An 18378-nucleotide genomic window follows, 5' to 3' on the forward strand; every position below is an offset into this window, starting at 1 on the left:
CGTGTGTGAGGCTGCCGAGCTGCAGAGCCGCCACCAGCTTACGGCCGTTGTCACACACGACCATGCCCGGTTGGAGGCTCAGCGGCGCAAGCCAGTGGTCGGTCTGCTCTGTCAGACCCTGCAGCAGTTCGTGGGCCGTGTGCCTCTTCTCTCCTAAGCTGAGTAGTTTCAGCACGGCCTGCTGACGCTTGCCCACCGCTGTGCTGCCACGCCGCGTGACACCGACTGCTGGCGACGTGCTGCTGACACATCTTGATTGCGAGACAGAGGTTGCGTTGGAGGAGGAGGAGGAGGAGGAAGGTGCTTTAGTGGAGGAAGCATACACCGCCGCAGATACCACCACCGAGCTGCGGCCCGCAATTCTGGGGGTGGGTAGGACGTGAGCGGTCCCAGGCTCTGACTCTGTCCCAGCCTCCACTAAATTCACCCAATGTGCCGTCAGGGAGATATAGTGGCCCTGCCCGCCTGTGCTTGTCCACGTGTCCGTTGTTAAGTGGACCTTGGCAGTAACCGCGTTGGTGAGGGCGCGTACAATGTTGCGGGAGACGTGGTCGTGCAGGGCTGGGACGGCACATCGGGAAAAGTAGTGGCGACTGGGAACCGAGTAGCGCGGGGCAGCCGCCGCCATCATGCTTTTGAAAGCCTCCGTTTCCACAAGCCTATACGGCAGCATCTCTAGGCTGATCAATTTTGCAATGTGCACGTTTAACGCTTGAGCGTGCGGGTGCGTGGCGTCGTAGTTGCGCTTGCGCTCAAACTGTGACACTAGCGACGTCTGGACGCTGCGCTGAGAGACATTGGTGGATGGGGCCGAGGACAGCGGAGGTGAGGGTGTGGGTGCAGGCCAGGAGACGGTAGTGCCTGTGTCCTCAGAGGGGGGTTGGATCTCAGTGGCAGGTTGGGGCACAGGGGGAGAGGCAGTGGTGCAAACCGGAGGCGGTGAACGGGCATCGTCCCACCTTGTGGGGTGCTTGGCCATCATATGCCTGCGCATGCTGTTGGTGGTGCCTCCCCAGCTGATCTTGGCGCGACAAAGGTTGCACACCACTGTTCGTCGGTCGTCAGGCGTCTCTGTGAAAAACTGCCACACCGTAGAGCACCTTGACTTCTGCAGGGTGGCATGGCGCGAGGGGGCGCTTTGGGAAACAGTTGGTGGATTATTCGGTCTGGCCCTGCCTCTACCCCTGGCCACCGCACTGGCTCGGCCAGTGCCCACACCCTCAATTGGCCCTCCGCGTCCTCGGCCGCGTCCACATCCTCTAGGCCTACCCCTACCCCTCAGCATGCTGTATTACCAGTGATTTGATTTCCCAGTCAGGAAAGACAATGGCGCTAGGCTGCAGTAAAGCGTAGCTGGTTGCGTCTGATTTTTGTACGTTGTACACGCAGCACACACGTACACGGAGACCTTAGGACTGACACAGGCAGGCCAAATATAATATTTTTCCTTTTTAGCTTAGGGAAGACCCCACTGCGTATATTCAATGAACAAGAAGTTTAATATCTGTGGTGTGGCCCTCAAAAAGTGTCACACAAGTATAGTGTAGCAGAGTTATTAACTCTAGCAGAGCAGGTATTTGCCAGTCAGGAAAGACAATGGCGCTAGGCTGCAGTAAAGCATAGCTGGTTGCGTCTGATTTTTGTACGTTGTCCACGCAGCACACACGTACACGGAGACCTTAGGACTGACACAGGCAGGCCAAATATAATTTTTTTCCTTTTTAGCTTAGGGAAGACCCCACTGCGTGTATTCAATGAATAATAAATGTCTTCTGGCCCTGCCTACACAATTCTATCCCTGTAGTATTAATGCCGGGTGCAATGCTCTGCACAGCCGGTTTTGAGAAAAAAAAAAAATATGCAACACTGCTAACAGCAGCCTGGACAGTACTGCACACGGATAGAAGTGGCCCTAGAAGGGACCGTTGGGGTTCTTGAAGCCTACACTAACTCCTAACACTCTCCCTGCCTAACCCCCACTTCTGTCCCTATTGCAGGGCGCAATGCTCTGCAGATCCAATTTTGGACAAAAAAAAATACTGTGCTAACACAGTACTGCACACTAGTAGATGTGGCCCTGAGAAGGGCCGTTGGGGTTCTTGAAGCCTACACTGACTCCTAACGCTCTCCCTACAGCAGCACCAGCAGCAGCACTTTCCCTCAGCTAAGTCACAAGGCATGTGTGGCGAGCCGCGGGAGGGGCCGATTTTTATACTCGGGTGACATCAGATCTCCCCAGCCACTCACAGCAGGGGGGTGGTATAGGGCTTGAACGTCACAGGGGGAAGTTGTAATGCCTTCCCTGTCTTTCAATTGGCCAGAAAAGTGCGCTAACGTCTCAGAGAGGAAACTGAAAGTAACCGGAACACCGCGTGGTGCTCGTTACGAGTAACGAGCATCCCGAACACCCTAATATTCGCACGAATATCAAGCTCGGACGAGTACGTTCGCTCATCTCTATTTATTACCTTAGTTGTAGATTATCAATTCTCTCCATGCTCTAATGGAAATTAGCATGCAGTACAATGATGCCTTGGTGAGCTATGGGACTGTTATACACCGTCTCCTATCTGAAGAGGCAGAGCTGTGTGTAAATACCACAACTTGACAACCTCTTTAATTTCACTTTCATTTGAATGGAAAGTGCAGAGAGAGTAATCTTGGAGTTTCCCATTAATCATATATTGGACATTCATTGCTCTACAAACACAATGAGAAAAGTAGCAAAATCATCAAATCTCCGATGCCTTCTTAATGACATTTGCTTTGCACAATGCTTTTCTGTTAGGGTTCTCCAACAATAAGTTCATCACAGCGTGTCCCGCTGCTGAAACGCCTAGTGATCAGCTGTAATCTGTTGGAGAACATGATAGCAAGTGTTCAATTCCCCCGCAGAGCCACCATAGGGGAAATTAATCATTACACAGCTTACATTGAAATCCATGGGTTGTCTGCATAATGCTGCCTGAAATCAACTGGTTGTCTGCTCTTTGACTCAGGGAAAGTTTATTAAAAATGTGACAATTAAGAGCTTAGGTAAAGTAAAGTGACTTTGAGCTCCTTAACATGGGCATATGTGCTCACGGAAATTTTGTGCACACAATCCGAACATATATACACATTTCCACTTTTTACGTGCATTTCAGACACGTACAAAATATAGGGCATGCTCTATTTTTGTGTGGATTTGTGCAGCAAGGCTGACCATAGAAGTCTATGGGAGGTGCAAAAATGAGCGCTCAATGTGCTGCGCCATTCTGGGGGGAAAAGAACACATCTGGACCTCATTAGGCTAAATTACCATTTAAATCATGTGTGCTGCGTGCAAATGAACATGCCCCGCACATGCAAGAAGTACATTTAAATGCACTGATACACACACAAATCAATGCCGTTTGTAGTGCAGATATGTTGCGCTGAAGCATGCACATTTACACATATGCTCGTGTGAAGGAGCCCCTACTAATATAGCCTGTTTTAATTCCACTTCGAAGTGCCCTGCTTTGACCTCAGTCACATCTAGAATTTTGTGCACACTTAGGACAAAAACACACAGCCATTGGCGCAACTAAACTCGTCGCTATGGATCGTAATTGCACCTAAACAAGTGGAATTTTTTCCCCTTCGCTGGCTTTTCAAACTCCGCGCCAGAGAGCAGAAGTTTAAAAAAAGCCGCAAAAAGATAGGTCCTGCCTGATTTTTCTCGCACGTAATATTAATGCACAAAAATCCCGATAGTGGAAATGGAACCACTGAAATCCTATTGAAATCAATGATTTTGTTTTGTCCTGCTGTACGTATGTGATTTTCATGGCCTCAATTATATCTAATGAGTGAGAGATACTACTGTTAGGCACCTGTCACATGCCTCTGCCACCCATATGCTGTAACGGAATCAGTTTAGTGGCTACATCACAATAAGCTATATTTCCATATTGGTTCAACAGTTGTCTATGATCAATACCATACAATTTATTTTCACTCGACTCCGTGAGATGGAATAACATGATCTACTATTCTATTCCATACCTTTTTTTGTGATACACTGATTTATACTGCCTAACAGAGGCCAAAAGGACACTTTTTTTGGCCTCTGTTTATCAATGAGTGGTACAGGTTGCCACAGGAGGTGGCAAGTTCTCCTTCAAAGGAAGTCTTCAAATAGAGGCTGGACAGAGGTCTCTCTGGGATGATTTAGTGAATCCTGCATTGATTAGGGGGTTGAACCCGATGACCCTGGAGGTAATAGAATGGACATGCTTAGCATACACAATGGGAGCTTTCTTTGCAGACACACAAAACATAAGCAAAAATCATGATGTTAATGGGGTCCCTGAGGGAACACAGGTGAACACTTTGTTGATGGTCTGTCTGGGCATATACACATGTGAGGATTACTATGAGGGTCTCCAAGGCTTAAGTTTAGGCTAAACTATCTGCTACAAACTCAGTTACTTGTGTAATGCAGTTAGGATGGCAGAGGTATATATATATATATATATATATATATATATATATATATATATATATAATGGTCTTCACTTTCGATGAGGATACAACAGTCTGTGCTTTTAAAAAATAAAATATATTATGTTAAAGAACATTTAAGGTTTTTATTTAAAGGGGTTGTCCCAATGTGTGAAGTGGGTGGGTGTGCTTCTGTACGTATGTACAAAATTAGAATGTATAGAGATTTTGTCAAAAACAATCCCGCCCCTAAAAGAAGTCGTTGTTTAGCTGCAAAACTGCATGCAGTTTCATCTCAGGCGGATATGCCACCAAAGGCCCCAAAAGTGGTTCCTCCTTTGGCCTATAAAAGGCTCTCAGAGGCTCCTTGTGTGTAGTGACCTCTTCTTCCACTTGTGTAGAACGTGTTGACTACTAGACACCTCCATGACGCAGAGTAGAGATTTCACCCAATTAACACAGGTTGAGGGGGCGCTTTATTGGTATGTGAGAAATAAGATAGTCATATGTACAAATTGCCCGCTACATGGGCCATTCTCACCAGACTGTTAGGAGGTGTTGGGACCAGTAGATGTTTGAGGACACACAAAGCGACTGGGCTCAGGATGCCCTCGACAGACCACCATAGAGAGGATCATCTGATCGGACGACAATCAGGAGCAGCACTATCGTTAAAGCCTGTGTGTCCCGTCAGAACCATTTCCAGGCATTTGGCTGAAGGACATTTGGTCTCATGGTGCCTATTACATGTACTGCCTTTGACACCCACCAACTAGTCACCACTGTTTGCAGTGGTGTCATAAATAATGAAACTGGACTGTTATGGAGTGAAGCCGGGTTGTCTTCGGTGTCTAATCCAATTTTAGCTTGGGCACTGACGACAGCCGTGTTCATGTCCCTATGAGCGCCTCAATCCTGCCTTTATGAAAAGCAATGAGGACAGCGCCCCTCTTACGGATGTCCAAGACAGCCAAACATTGTTGCAAAATATAGATTAGAAAGGATGACTTACCCGGTGTAAGTGGAGGATGCTTCCCATGAGGGGAGGACCCATCCACTCTACACCTCCAAGTCCAGGTCTGCACGTAGTAACAGAGGACAAATGTCCGTAGGATCCACAGGAAACGAAAGAATGTGTATTCCTTCTATGACCCCCCGTGGGTACAGGGAGGAGCTTGCCCAAAATTTGTTGTATCTCCCAAAAGCAAGGGGATACAACTCCTCAAAGAGGAACACAAATGTAAAGGTATGCAAAAAACTATTTTAGGCGCTCTGAAGGAACATACACATTTAAATATAAATGCAGGAAATTCCTGCTAAATTTATTGCAAGGTAAACTATCAATCCTGCCTTTGCTGTGGAGAAGCACACTGCCCCCACTGCTGGTGCGATAATCTAGGGGACCACTGTATACAACAGTCGGTCCCCCCTAGTACGAGGTACGATGGACAATGGCAGCTCAGTGATATGTTCATGACATCATGCAGCCACATGCTTTCCCCTCACGACGGCCTCCAAGAGGCATTTTCCAGCAGGATAATACTTGGCTGAACACACAATAGTGTCTCAGGAATGTCTCCACAACATTGTCACACTTCCATGGCTGCCCGGTCACCAGATTTATCACCAATGGAAAATGTATGTAACCATCTGGGATGCCAACTTTGACAGCCTACAAGTTTCCATGATCTAGAGGCTCAGATACAGCAAATGTGGACCGATATGCATCTTGCATCCAAGCTAGAGGCGGTACAACAGGGTACTAAAGCCTCCATGCCCACCAGTATCACATCTTGTATCCAAGTTAGAGGTAGTACAGCAGGGTACTAGAGCCTCCATGCCCACCTGTATCACATCTTGTATCCAAGCTAGAGGCATGCAATAGGGTACTAGAGCCTCCATGCCCACCCATATCACATCTTGTATCCACACTAGACGTACTGCACCAGGGTACTATTGCCTCCATGCCGGCCTGTATCAGATCTTGTATCCAAGCTACAAGGGGTACAACAGGGTATTGGAGCCTCCATGCCTGCCCATATCACATCTTGTATCCAGGCTAGAGGCGGTACAGCAGGGTACTAGAGCCTCCATGCTCACCAGTATCACATCTTGTATCCAAGCTAGAAGGGGTACAACAGGGTAGTAGAGCCTCCATGCCTGCTCATATCACATCTTTCATCCAAGCTAGAGGCGGTACAACAGGGTACTAAAGCCTCCATGCCCACCAGTATCACATCTTGTATCCAAGTTAGAGGTAGTACAGCAGGGTACTAGAGCCTCCATGCCCACCTGTATCACATCTTGTATCCAAGCTAGTGGTGGTACAACAGCGTACTAGAGCCTCCATGCCCACCTGTATCACATCTTGTATCCAAACTAGTGGTGGTACAACAGGGTACTAGAGCCTCCATGCCTGCCTGTATCACATCTTGTATCCAAACTAGAGGCGGTACAACAGGGTACTAGAGCCTCCCTTCTAGTGTTCAGCTTTCCACAATAAATGATCCTCTTGCTCTGATATTGTAATCACTTACTCATATCAATGTTACAATCACACAGAGGAAGTTTCATTCATTTCTGACAACTCCTTCAAGGTGCCTGATTTTTTTTTGACAGTGAGTGTATAATAAATACTTTCTTAACAGGGGCAACAAAGTCCACAAAGACTTAGCGGTATGACTGTGCATATCAAAGAGAGAATTACAGCTTGCATAAGACATGGGTTGGCCATAATCAGCATGATATGACTCTTCAAGGGACCTTTCCCAAGTATTTACATGAAAGGGATTAATGACAGCAGAAAGAAATAGTGTTTTGAGATTGTAGATTAAACCCTGTAACATCCGCAGAGAGTTTATCAAAAGAAAATGACACATTGCTGAATGGTGGCAGCAGATGACAGCTTCAATTACTTATAAACCAGTGACTTGTAAATGCTTAGTGAAAATATAAAGGAAGGCAGCAGGAGTATGTCGTCATAAGATATTATTGCTTCTCTCCTTAGAGTTTATGTTTCCGGATCAGAAAAATGATTGAAGTATATCGGCCTGATTGGTGTGAATTACGAGAGGACTGGTCCATATTCCTTTTCTCACCTCAAAACAGGTAACACATTAAGACCTATTTGTTGTGAGGTTAACAATGTCTTGTAGTCCAGCCTACTGCCTCTTGGAAAGTACTCATTCTTTTTGTGGAATCCAACCAGTAGAGAGTCTTCAGGTTAATGCTTCCTGGGAAAAAGTGTGTAAAGTACATAAGTATCTTCCAGAAGTGAGGAAAGAGTTTTTCTCTAGTATTACCTATAGGTGGCTATACGGTAAGCCAATATTCGACCCTTTGAAGAGCCTGGAGACATAATTTGGGTTATGAGTCAAACTAAACCCGAATTGTAGATATTTCCGAGTTGTTGCTCTTCGTTAGCACTGAGTATCGGCTCTGGTTGTTTGCGTAAGATACCATGTATACTTACCCTTGGAAGGTACTTAACGTCCTCAGGGTTGCCAGCTAGTTTTCTGTGTCTGGAGAAGATATATTTCACTTATGGAGTCAAGCGTAAAGAAGAGAACTTGTATAGTTTACTTGATTTTGTTACATACTGTATGCCTTGATATGTATTCCATATACGCTGTCACACTTGACCATTCCACTTTGCAGTAAGTGTCTAAGTGATGTGGTGTTCTGGAAAGTTATACCCTAGAAAATGTAACCTAGGTTTAGGCTCAGACTAGCCTACAGGGAAATAGGTGAAGTCCCCTGTTGACCATAAGTCAACAATGGGCTTTCACACCCCACTCTAGGCACAAGTGGTGTACAACGCAGTACACTCACCATGAAGGAATGCTGGAAGTTATAATTCACTGTGACAAAAAGGATGACAGGAATGTGAAATTGAATTTATTTTAATTACCTACTGTAGTAAGAAAGGGAAAATACGCAATTTTTAGCAGTAGCGAGCTGCCTGGTCTTTACATCAGGCAGTGTCTATCCTGGAGGCCATCTTAGTACCCTGTTGCTTTGGTTCTTGCCTTGGATCCTCTCAGTTCTCCAAGCAGCTGTGATCTCACCTTTACAGGATATGCTATAAACGCCACCCCTGGAATCCCGGCCATCACATTCTCCATATACCTATATATACCGGGGGTGGACAAAGATATCGAAACACCGTACAAAATGCATGCCTTAAAATCAGTCTTCAACCCTTTCCAATCCACTGTCTGATGTCTTCCTACATTCTGATTTAAGCTTGTACAGCTCCAATGTCAGAAGACGTCCGACAGGGTATTCTTACCGTCTATTGCCAGCCACTCCGCTGTTGGAGCCTCTTGGTCGCAGATGCATTGGCTTTAGCCAGCAGATGGCACCGGTGTATAGCAGCAAAAATAGAAAGCCTTTTAGGAAACCCTGAATCCAAAATTGGATTGGAAAGGGTTAAATGTCTTATGGAAATATGATTTATAATCCCATGTAACTTAAGTGGAGGTAATATGACACAAGTGCTGGCGGGTGGAGGTGAACATCTGCCCGAGCAACAAGGTTCCATTGGTCAGGAGTTTGTGCCATTTGGCTGCTATAACCAGCTGGCTCCCAAAACCACCCAGAGCAGGGCAAGAGGTGAAGCAAACACAAATTTGGCGGGAAGCTCTCAGCCAAGCAGGGGTCAAAAGGGCAGCTCAGTGTTAATGATCAAAATCCCACTTATTTTGTGTGGTGTTTCCATATTTTTGTCCACCCCATGTAGGTACACCCTTTGGTATGATGAATAGTGGTGAGCTCAGTATAACATTTATTAGGTACTCCAGGCAGAACAGATACACTGTATTTTACATCATGTATGGCCTGTGAGGAGAGTACATGATCTAGAGATTCTTTCTTTGATGGCCTTTGAGTTCTTGCCGTGCACAACCATCTCTCTTATCTGCACCATACACAAGGGTATATGAGCTTTGTTTGGAATGCTCCTTTAAGCACCTTTCAAATAAGAAAGTAAGCTTCTTGACTGTTTACTCATCTCATATATTATAGGAAGAGAATCATTTAATTCTGGCTTATCCAGATTATACAGGGTAATTCAATAGTGCAAAAGTAAAGCTGATTTATTCCTTCATGAATTGACATACAACAGCCAAAATGACATAAAATGATAGAAGAACTCCAAGTTATCAATGCACCTTACAGATATTTTGATATGGGCCAAATTGGTGACATTGCAGATGTCAAGTCAGGAGTCCAGTTCTGCCCAGATGGGTCCCACCATATCCTCTGTTCTATCCTATGAGATGCATTATTTTAGGTTGTCTGGTCTGGAATGCTCTCTTTTCTCCTTAGGGAGAGCACCTAGAAGATTTGTGTGTGAGGAGACTTATAACGCCATGCATGCTTCTCTGGGTAATATGCAAATAAGGGAGATAGAACAATAACTCTGCAGGGCCACATATTCGAAGGCAGCATTCCTACAAGTCAATGTTAGACTCTTGATACAAGCCTTGTAACAATGACTGGGAATGACTGTATCCATCTGTGACTTGCAGGAATGTTGCCTTTCAATAGGTGGCACTGCAAAGGTATTGTTTTATCTCCTTTATTTGCAGGTAGTCTGCTATCACCACCTGCACCCACATCAAACATCTGTAAGGTGAATTAAAAACTTGACGAGTTCTTCTATCTTTTCATGTCATTCTGGCTCTTCTGTGTCAATTCATGTATGATCAGTAAATCAGTTTTAATTTTGTGCCACACTTTATAAATAATCCTGTATTATATTGAAGGGTTCTCCTCACTAGATCCCTTTGTCTATTAGCTCCTACCTTGTTTACCCAAAAATAAGATAGGGTCTTATATTAATTTTTCCCCAAAAGTTGTGTTTGGCTTATTTTCTAATTCTCTAATTTCTCCATGACCATCAATCTACGTTTATTCTGCAACATCATCTTAACTCTCCAAACACTGAATTTCATTGTAAATTTCTTGTGACTCTATTTCCTTTAGAACCATTGGCCCCAATTCCTCGTATCTAGCAATAGTGCTTTCATTAAATGAGCACCCCTTGTCCATGTTACCTGCTCATAGCGAATTTGCAACAGTAAATAGTGGATAGACCCTTCACCAAGTATAACACAAAAGTATTAGACTCAAAACCCAGTGAGATCCAAAACACTAAGGATTGGTAAGTGCCAGGCTTCTACACATTGATTGGGTAGTCCTGCTGGTGTCACTCCTGTCACTGGCGCGTTACATGCTGTCAGGTCCCTTGGCATTCCAGCTATTGTCTTCCGCATTTTACTGCAGCCAAATGTAGCTGTTGCTTCTCCTGGTAACCAAAAGCAGCCGCAACATTCTAGTATAATGAGCTCGGGAGTGGAGCAACACCAGCAGGACTACCCAATCTGTGTGTAAGAGCCTTGCACTTGCCAATTGTTTTGAGTCTTGTGGGGTCTTTTGAGTGCAATTCTTTTGAGGGTGTCTGCTAGAGATGAGCGAGCATACTCGCTAAGGGCAGTTGCTCGAGCGAGCATTGCCCTTAGCGAGTACCTGTTCGGCTGCCGGCGGCGGGCAGGGAGCAGTGGGGGAGAGCGGGGAGGAACAGAGGGGGGAGAGCTCCCCCTGCTCACTGCCGCAACTCACCTGTCACCCGCGCCGGTAGCCGAACCTTTTCTCTCGAGCAGGCAGGTACTCGCTAAGGGCAATGCTCGCTCGAGCAATTGCCCTTAGCGAGTATGCTCGCTCATCTCTAGTGTCTGCTTTTCTTGGTGAAGGGTCTATCTGTCTTGCTGCATTCTATTGCCAATTGATTTTACTTTTTTACACATGTAATTGCCTGCACACTGTTTGATTGACTTTTTTATTGACTGTAACTAGGGCTTATTTTTGGCGTAGGGCTTATGTTTTAAGCATCCTGAAAAATCACGCTGAGCTTATTTTCAGGGAAACATAGTATGAACATGACCCCACATGACCCCTGAAATCTGAAACTGGCTTGTGGAACACAGACAGACCCTTTAACCATGTAATGAATATTGTACCTATTTTATATGACAAATTGAAATATTTTTCTACCTAAAACAAAACTCAGAATGCAATTTACTGAAACGGCAACTGGAGAGCTGTAATGATACAAAATCACCTGGTGCCGAAGATACAAAATATGTATCTCTAACCAGACAAGAGATGTAATAATTCCATAGAAAACTGACTCATGTTCATGGAATGAGTACATGGGGGCAAGAACGAAATTGGCATAATATATAAACACTACAACTCTTGCAATGTTACAGAAAATAGTTCAGCACAGTAATTTGTGCTTTGAGATGACATTCTCGAGTTCCTATGGTTATATACAGGGGGTGGACAAAAATATGGAAACAGTGTACCAAATGCATGGGATTTTTAATTATTAGCACTGAGCAGCCCCTTTGACTCCTGCTTGGCAGAGAGCTTTCCACCAAATTTGTGTTTACTTCACCTCTTGCCCTGTTCTGGGTGGTGTGACAAGTTGAGGTCTGCTTGCCACGGGATCGCCCACTTTGGATACCGGAATGGCCACCTCACATGAAAACAGGCTCCAGCAACAGAAGTTTCTTTAGATCTGGCTCCTGCCAGCCTTTATTAACAGCATGTCCAACAAGTCATACACAGTCCACATAAGCTTGGGGTTCACAACCCACAGGGTTCTGTCACTAACCCCTCCTGGGGCGTCTGGAGGGCTTCTTTCTCCGTCAGAACAGGTGACAGACCCAACTGGTCCACACTGGACCTCAGCTTGCAGCCTGTCCTGCACTGCCAAGCTGTAACTCCCCCCTTGCTTTTAGCAGGAACTGGATTTATGCAACCAATTCTTGCTATACCCATCAGGTGTTAACCCTATCTTTTACTTTCCAGGTATCAGACTGCCTGTCTAGCACACTCTGCAGGTCATTCTGATACTGCACCACTACAGTAGCTTTGGGAGCCAACTGGTTATAGCAGCTGAGTGTTTCAAACCCTTGCCCAATGGAACCTTGTTCCTCCAGCAGATGTTTACATCTGCCCGGCCGCATCTGTGTCCTATTACATCCACTTAAAATTGGTCTGTACATGTCTTATTAAAATATGATTTATAATCCCATGTAATTTAAGGCGTGCATTTAGTATGGTGTTTCCATATTTTTGTCCACCCCCTGTACATGCATTACAGCTCTCTAAAACATTGCACAGCTCTGTTTGATTAAACTCAGAAGCTGTTTTCTTTCATCCGTTTGCTGCAAGTACTCATAGAGCGTCATGCTCCCTCCCTGCTCCACTCCTTCTAGCTCACTAACTACCATGAAAGTATAAGATGAGGTTCATGCACTGCAGGAATAACTGTGCTCATAGTTAAAGCGAGAAATTTACAAGCATGAGAGCTTTTTCCAGGACCTTGGACAGCAGCTGCAAGGATGTTGTGGCACAGAAATCACTGTATGTTACAATGAGATCATTCATTATAGCATTCGCAAGCCAAAATATGCAATTTAACTTTCTGGCACCAAGTTTTAATTACTGGAGTATTGCACGACATAAGCTTGAATATAATCCAACAACCACTGAATCCTCAATCTGGTCTGACAGACAGAAATAATACAAGTGCTTATCCGTTATTTAGGCCACAATGATTATTATTTTATATGCAGAATTAACACAAAGAATGGTGCTGTGGAGGAGCATTTCTAGGCATCTTCCCTGGATTGAACTGTGATTGCCTCTGTTCCATGCAGGTTTCGCATTATGTGTCAGACAATAATTGCGCACAAGCTATTCGACTATGTGGTCCTCGCATTTATCTTCCTCAACTGCATCACCATAGCTCTGGAGAGGCCTCAGATAGAGCACAAGAGTACGGTGAGAGTCATCTTTATTACTCGGGATGCTAGATTCCAACGCTTCTTATAGTCAGTATAGTAGTATAACTTCATTAAGTCAGTAAGCCAAGAGGGGATGATAGGAGTAACCCTTTCAGAGCATGCTGTATACACACTCTTACCTGCTATCTAAAGCACAGATAAAGGGGGAATAGTGAGGGTAAATCCCTTGTGTCCCTTATCTGCTATATCTGATGCAGTGTAGAGATGACCTGCACCCTTCCTGGGTAATCTACAGATGTATCCAAGTTTAACGTGACTGTGTTAACTTTCTGCAGCAAGTTATCTCATTTGTAAATAATTGAAAGGCAATTTTTATATATATATATATGTTCTTTATTTTTCATTTTTGAAAAAATAGGGGGAGGGGTTGCAACAAAAGTAGAAATAGAAAGGCTATTTTTATCTTATTTTAAGCCCACAAAGCCCATTGTAAATCAATTTAAAGGGTAAGCAAACGGTGCCACTGAAACTAATCTTAGTAAATTATAAGTCATTTTAAATTTAGCTGTATTTGTTTTCTGCCCTTTTATGCTAAGAGAAATAACATGATATTGAACAACATGATATATTCTGTGAATATTTACCATATTTTGCATTTCACAATCTGTTAAATAGCACTTATTGATAAAGCAGTGAACATTGATTATGTCATTGGAGTCATCTGACTGAAGCTAGACATGGTTTCCTGCAGATTCTCCTTGTATAGACTCTTACTTTATAGGGAAGTACTATACAGGGTGTAGTCAGAAAGATGGAGGCAGCACTATATCTCAATTCTGGTGTCCTATATGGAAATAACAATAGCATACTTGAATAGGAAGGCATGGATGCACTGTCCACGGAACATGGATTTCAATTTTGTATTGTGGCCCCTGTAAAAGATAGAGAGTAATTGCAAAGTTGAAGAGTAGCACGTTAGAAGCGGAAATCCGCTTCCCACGTCTCTCTAAATCCCGTGGGACCGCTGCTATGACTGAAGTTAGGAAAGCATACTCAAAGTGGCTCCTTCTGCTACAGTAAGGGCAGATCATCCAGGACGTCATTCACCCTTGTCTGCAAGAGGTTCAAGTAGCAATCTCCATTGAGACCCCCAGATTGGTACCTGACGACTCCATGGATGTATCACAGCAGAAGGAGGCCACTTTGAGTAAACCTTCCTTACCTCAGTCATAGCAGCAGTCCCATAGGACTTAGGGCAACTTCCCATGATCATAAGCGCAAAATGTATGCGATAGCACAACGTTTTTGATCAATAAACGTTGACTATCACACGCGTATCTGCGCATTTTACTGTACTTTTTGCACTGACTTGGACTGTTCGCATGGGTGCGGAACACAGAGGTGCCCTAAGTTAAAAGGCTATTTAGCCTAATTATTCCCCGGGGTGTTGTTTTCTCCACAAAATTGCGCAGCATATTGCACAATCGCACGGGTCTCAGGTGCGCTTGTGCGCACCCCCCATGAACTACCATGGGGCTATTGGTGCACAAATGCACACTAAAATAAAGCAAGTTGCTTTGCTTTTTTGTGTGTGCTTGAAATACAAGTGTAGGAAGCCTTTGAAAAGAATGGGTTCTAGTCTATGCGTATTGTATGCATGGATATTGGGTATGCAAATACACCTGTGGGAAGCTGCCCTTGGAGAGATTTCTGCTTCTCAAATGCTACTCTTCAACCTTGCAGTTAGGTCTATTTTTAACAGTAGCAACAATACAAAATTGAAATCCATACTCCAGGGCCCCCATACCATTGTTTAGCGATTTTTGTCTGTCCACAGCGGAGCCAAAAATTGCATAAATGGGAGAAAGCTGAGACCAAGTTGCACCTCCATCTCCAGTTTTCTTGCCCGTTCACACATATATACGCCACAGCCAGGAATTCCGTGAGCTGGGGGGAGAGATCTCAGCACTGCACTGGTCTCTCCCCCTCCCCTTACCGGCTTATAGCCGAAACAGAAGCTCCCATAGAAGCCTATAGGAGCTGCCAACAAGGAGAGGTAGAGAGACTTTAGCAGCGCTTGCCATGCTAACTTCCCTTCCCCTCCCTTACCAGCCTATGGGAGCTGCCACAAGGGGAGCCGCAGCTAAACTCCCTCCCACCTCCCTTTTCCGGCAGCTCCCACAGGCTCCCATAGAAGTCTATGGGAACGGCCAGCGTATTCTGGCAAAGGATAGGACAAGTTCTATCTTTTCCAGCCATGCGTAAAAGTGCCCAGCCAGAATGCCTACTGTATGCTCTATTTCTTTAAAGACGGACGATATTATGCACCGGAAAACCGCCCATCTGAACAAATGCATTGGAATCTGCTACTTCAGATGGTCGCGATTTTCAGCCGGCGTTCTACCACTGCAAATAAGCCACCATAAAACGCTTGTGTGAAACTAGCCCTAGACTGTTCACAAGGTATACTTATGCTGTGGTTTGGGGTATAAATTGCACACCAAATCCACAGCAAAATCCGCATCACTTTAAAATTCTGTTGAATGCTGTGGAAATCCAGGCAGGAAGCAGACATGGCATTGACTTATATGCATTTCAATCTACATCATGAAAAAAATAATAAACCTATCAATTCTTGACATGGTTTTCACTCCAGGCTGTGGATTTTCCCATTGATTAGGGCTCATGGCTGAACTCTGAGATTCTGCCATGGATTAAAGTATCAGATTCACGTTGGAAAAATCCAACATGGATCTGACACTACAATTCATGTGTGAATGAGGCCTTTAGGCTATCGGGATATGATGGGAGTTGAAGTTCTGCAATATCTGAAGAGCCACAGGTTGGACGACTGTGTATAATATAGAAATGATAGAATACGTGAAAGACACCAGAACTACTGAATACATTAGAATACATAATATATAATATTATCCTTTTGATTTTAATCTTTTAACCTGTGTTTCTCCATTTTTCATTGACTTACAACCCATCACCTGTTATCTGTTGTCTGGTATAACATACGGTATTAGAAGTTACAGCTTTACAGAAAATAGTCGCTTTCATTAAGCATCTGTAAATGCTACTTCACAGATGATATTTCTATAAAGACATAGAAATCTTTTGACCTGACTTCACTCCCGTTATCTCCATTATTACTAATGTTATTTTCCTATCTTCTCCAGGAGAGGCTCTTTCTCAGTATATCAAACTACATATTTACTGCTATCTTTGTAGCAGAGATGACATTAAAGGTATGCTCATGTATTCAAATCCCAGTCAGTCAAATATTTATTCAGATTTGTCCTCTACTTATGGAAATGAAGTTCTGCTTATCTTTTTGCTTCAGTATAATTCATCCTTTCGACTTTCATTGTTTCCTTTAGGTGGTGTCTCTAGGACTTTATTTTGGAGACCAGGCATATCTTCGCAGTAGCTGGAATATTCTAGATGGGTTCCTTGTCTTTGTGTCATTAATTGATATTGTGGTATCTGTGGCATCAGCTGGTGGAGCGAAAATTCTCGGAGTTCTAAGAGTTCTACGTCTTCTACGGACATTGCGTCCTCTAAGGTGAATAGAAATCATCATCAACATGAAAGTTAACCATAGCTCACGAAGACAAAAAGTTGTGACATCTATTTTGTATTAAACATAATAATATAGTGGAACATATAGAAGAGTACAATTGTTGTTCTAAAAGACAAGAATGAAGATAACGGAACTGCTTCTTATATTTTTTCTTTTAATCAGGGTAATCAGCCGGGCTCCAGGACTGAAACTGGTAGTAGAGACCTTAATATCATCTCTAAAGCCAATTGGAAATATTGTCCTGATCTGTTGTGCCTTCTTCATCATCTTTGGGATCCTTGGGGTCCAGGTATAATCCGTCTACATATTATATGAGCATTAATCCGTAAACATACGTTTATCAATAAGAAGCAGGCTAGGGTTACATGACAACATGTGTTGCTTTCGACATTGTGTCTAATGATTTTCAATAGTGTCATGATGGAACCTTCAATCTAACGTAACTGTCACAAAAAATGCTATTTGGTTGGAGTTTGATCCCAAGTTGTATGTAACGTTTTCCACCATGGACTCGAATGTAAATTGCATGAAACTGCAAGTTTCCTGCAATTTGGCTGTTTTTTAACAGTCAAATCGCAGCTCTCAAACAGTCACATGACAGAAAGTCATGGACAACTTTTTTGTCACCCGACTTCCATCCGACGTGCTGTCACAGGAAAAATGTTGACATTTATCCCCAACCATATTCTGGAATTACTAAATGTGCCCTCATCTTTTCTTGCACCTGTGTGCGAGTTGCACCTAAGATTCCTGGGGGCAACTAGTATCAGACAGCACACAGACATCCCATCCATGTGCTGTCCGATGAATGGGACAATACACATTTGCATGTCCTACTCTCATCCGTGAAAAGTAGACCTGTATGAAAACTTGTATATGTGTATAACCTAATAGGCTAAAATATAATGTGCCCATGTGATGTCTGAAACATAGACAGGGCACGGATGGGAAAAACGTCGGTGTGAATGGGTCCTGTGTTTTGCATTTTGAATGGTTTGTTCTATCCCTACATTACAGAGGAGACAGTTTAGTTGAGTGCTTGACCGTCTTCCAAATCTTGGCCAGAAGACGTCCAAATTTTAAAAGCACACTATGTTATTATTATTAGTAGTAGTATTATACTATATATATTGCACCTTCTTTTAACTGTATGTTTTTCTTCTTACTCTCCTTAGCTTTTTAAGGGTAAATTTTTCTACTGCCTTGGTATAGATGTTCGAAATGTCACCAACAGGTCAGATTGTGAAGCGGCCAATTATAAATGGGTGCATCACAAGTACAACTTTGACAACCTAGGACAGGTAATTTCCCTAAAACAACATGGTGACAACACCATCATGCCTCTCGCTTGAAGGTTGTATAGTCTGTCTATAATTTAACTACTTTGTTTCATTTCAGGCCTTAATGTCACTGTTTGTTTTGGCATCAAAAGACGGATGGGTTAATATCATGTATAATGGACTAGATGCAGTCGCTGTGGACCAACAGGTACAAGATCTGAAT

The 18378-nt window shown here is 43.8% G+C and overlaps 1 protein-coding gene across 1 annotated transcript in view; it reads left to right on the forward strand.

Annotated features, from left to right (window-relative positions):
- CACNA1I (calcium voltage-gated channel subunit alpha1 I) overlaps positions 1 to 18378 on the forward strand; it is a 459267-nt gene that overhangs the window by 312644 nt on the left and 128245 nt on the right. The window contains exons 16-22 of the mRNA XM_066596427.1: positions 7475 to 7575; positions 13200 to 13323; positions 16472 to 16540; positions 16673 to 16857; positions 17038 to 17164; positions 18051 to 18176; positions 18274 to 18363. Coding sequence (XP_066452524.1) covers positions 7475 to 7575; positions 13200 to 13323; positions 16472 to 16540; positions 16673 to 16857; positions 17038 to 17164; positions 18051 to 18176; positions 18274 to 18363 — 822 coding nt within the window. The remainder of the gene's footprint in view (positions 1 to 7474; positions 7576 to 13199; positions 13324 to 16471; positions 16541 to 16672; positions 16858 to 17037; positions 17165 to 18050; positions 18177 to 18273; positions 18364 to 18378) is intronic.

Source organism: Eleutherodactylus coqui, chromosome 3 (assembly GCF_035609145.1).
Source record: "Eleutherodactylus coqui strain aEleCoq1 chromosome 3, aEleCoq1.hap1, whole genome shotgun sequence".
Lineage (NCBI taxonomy): Eukaryota > Metazoa > Chordata > Amphibia > Anura > Eleutherodactylidae > Eleutherodactylus > Eleutherodactylus coqui.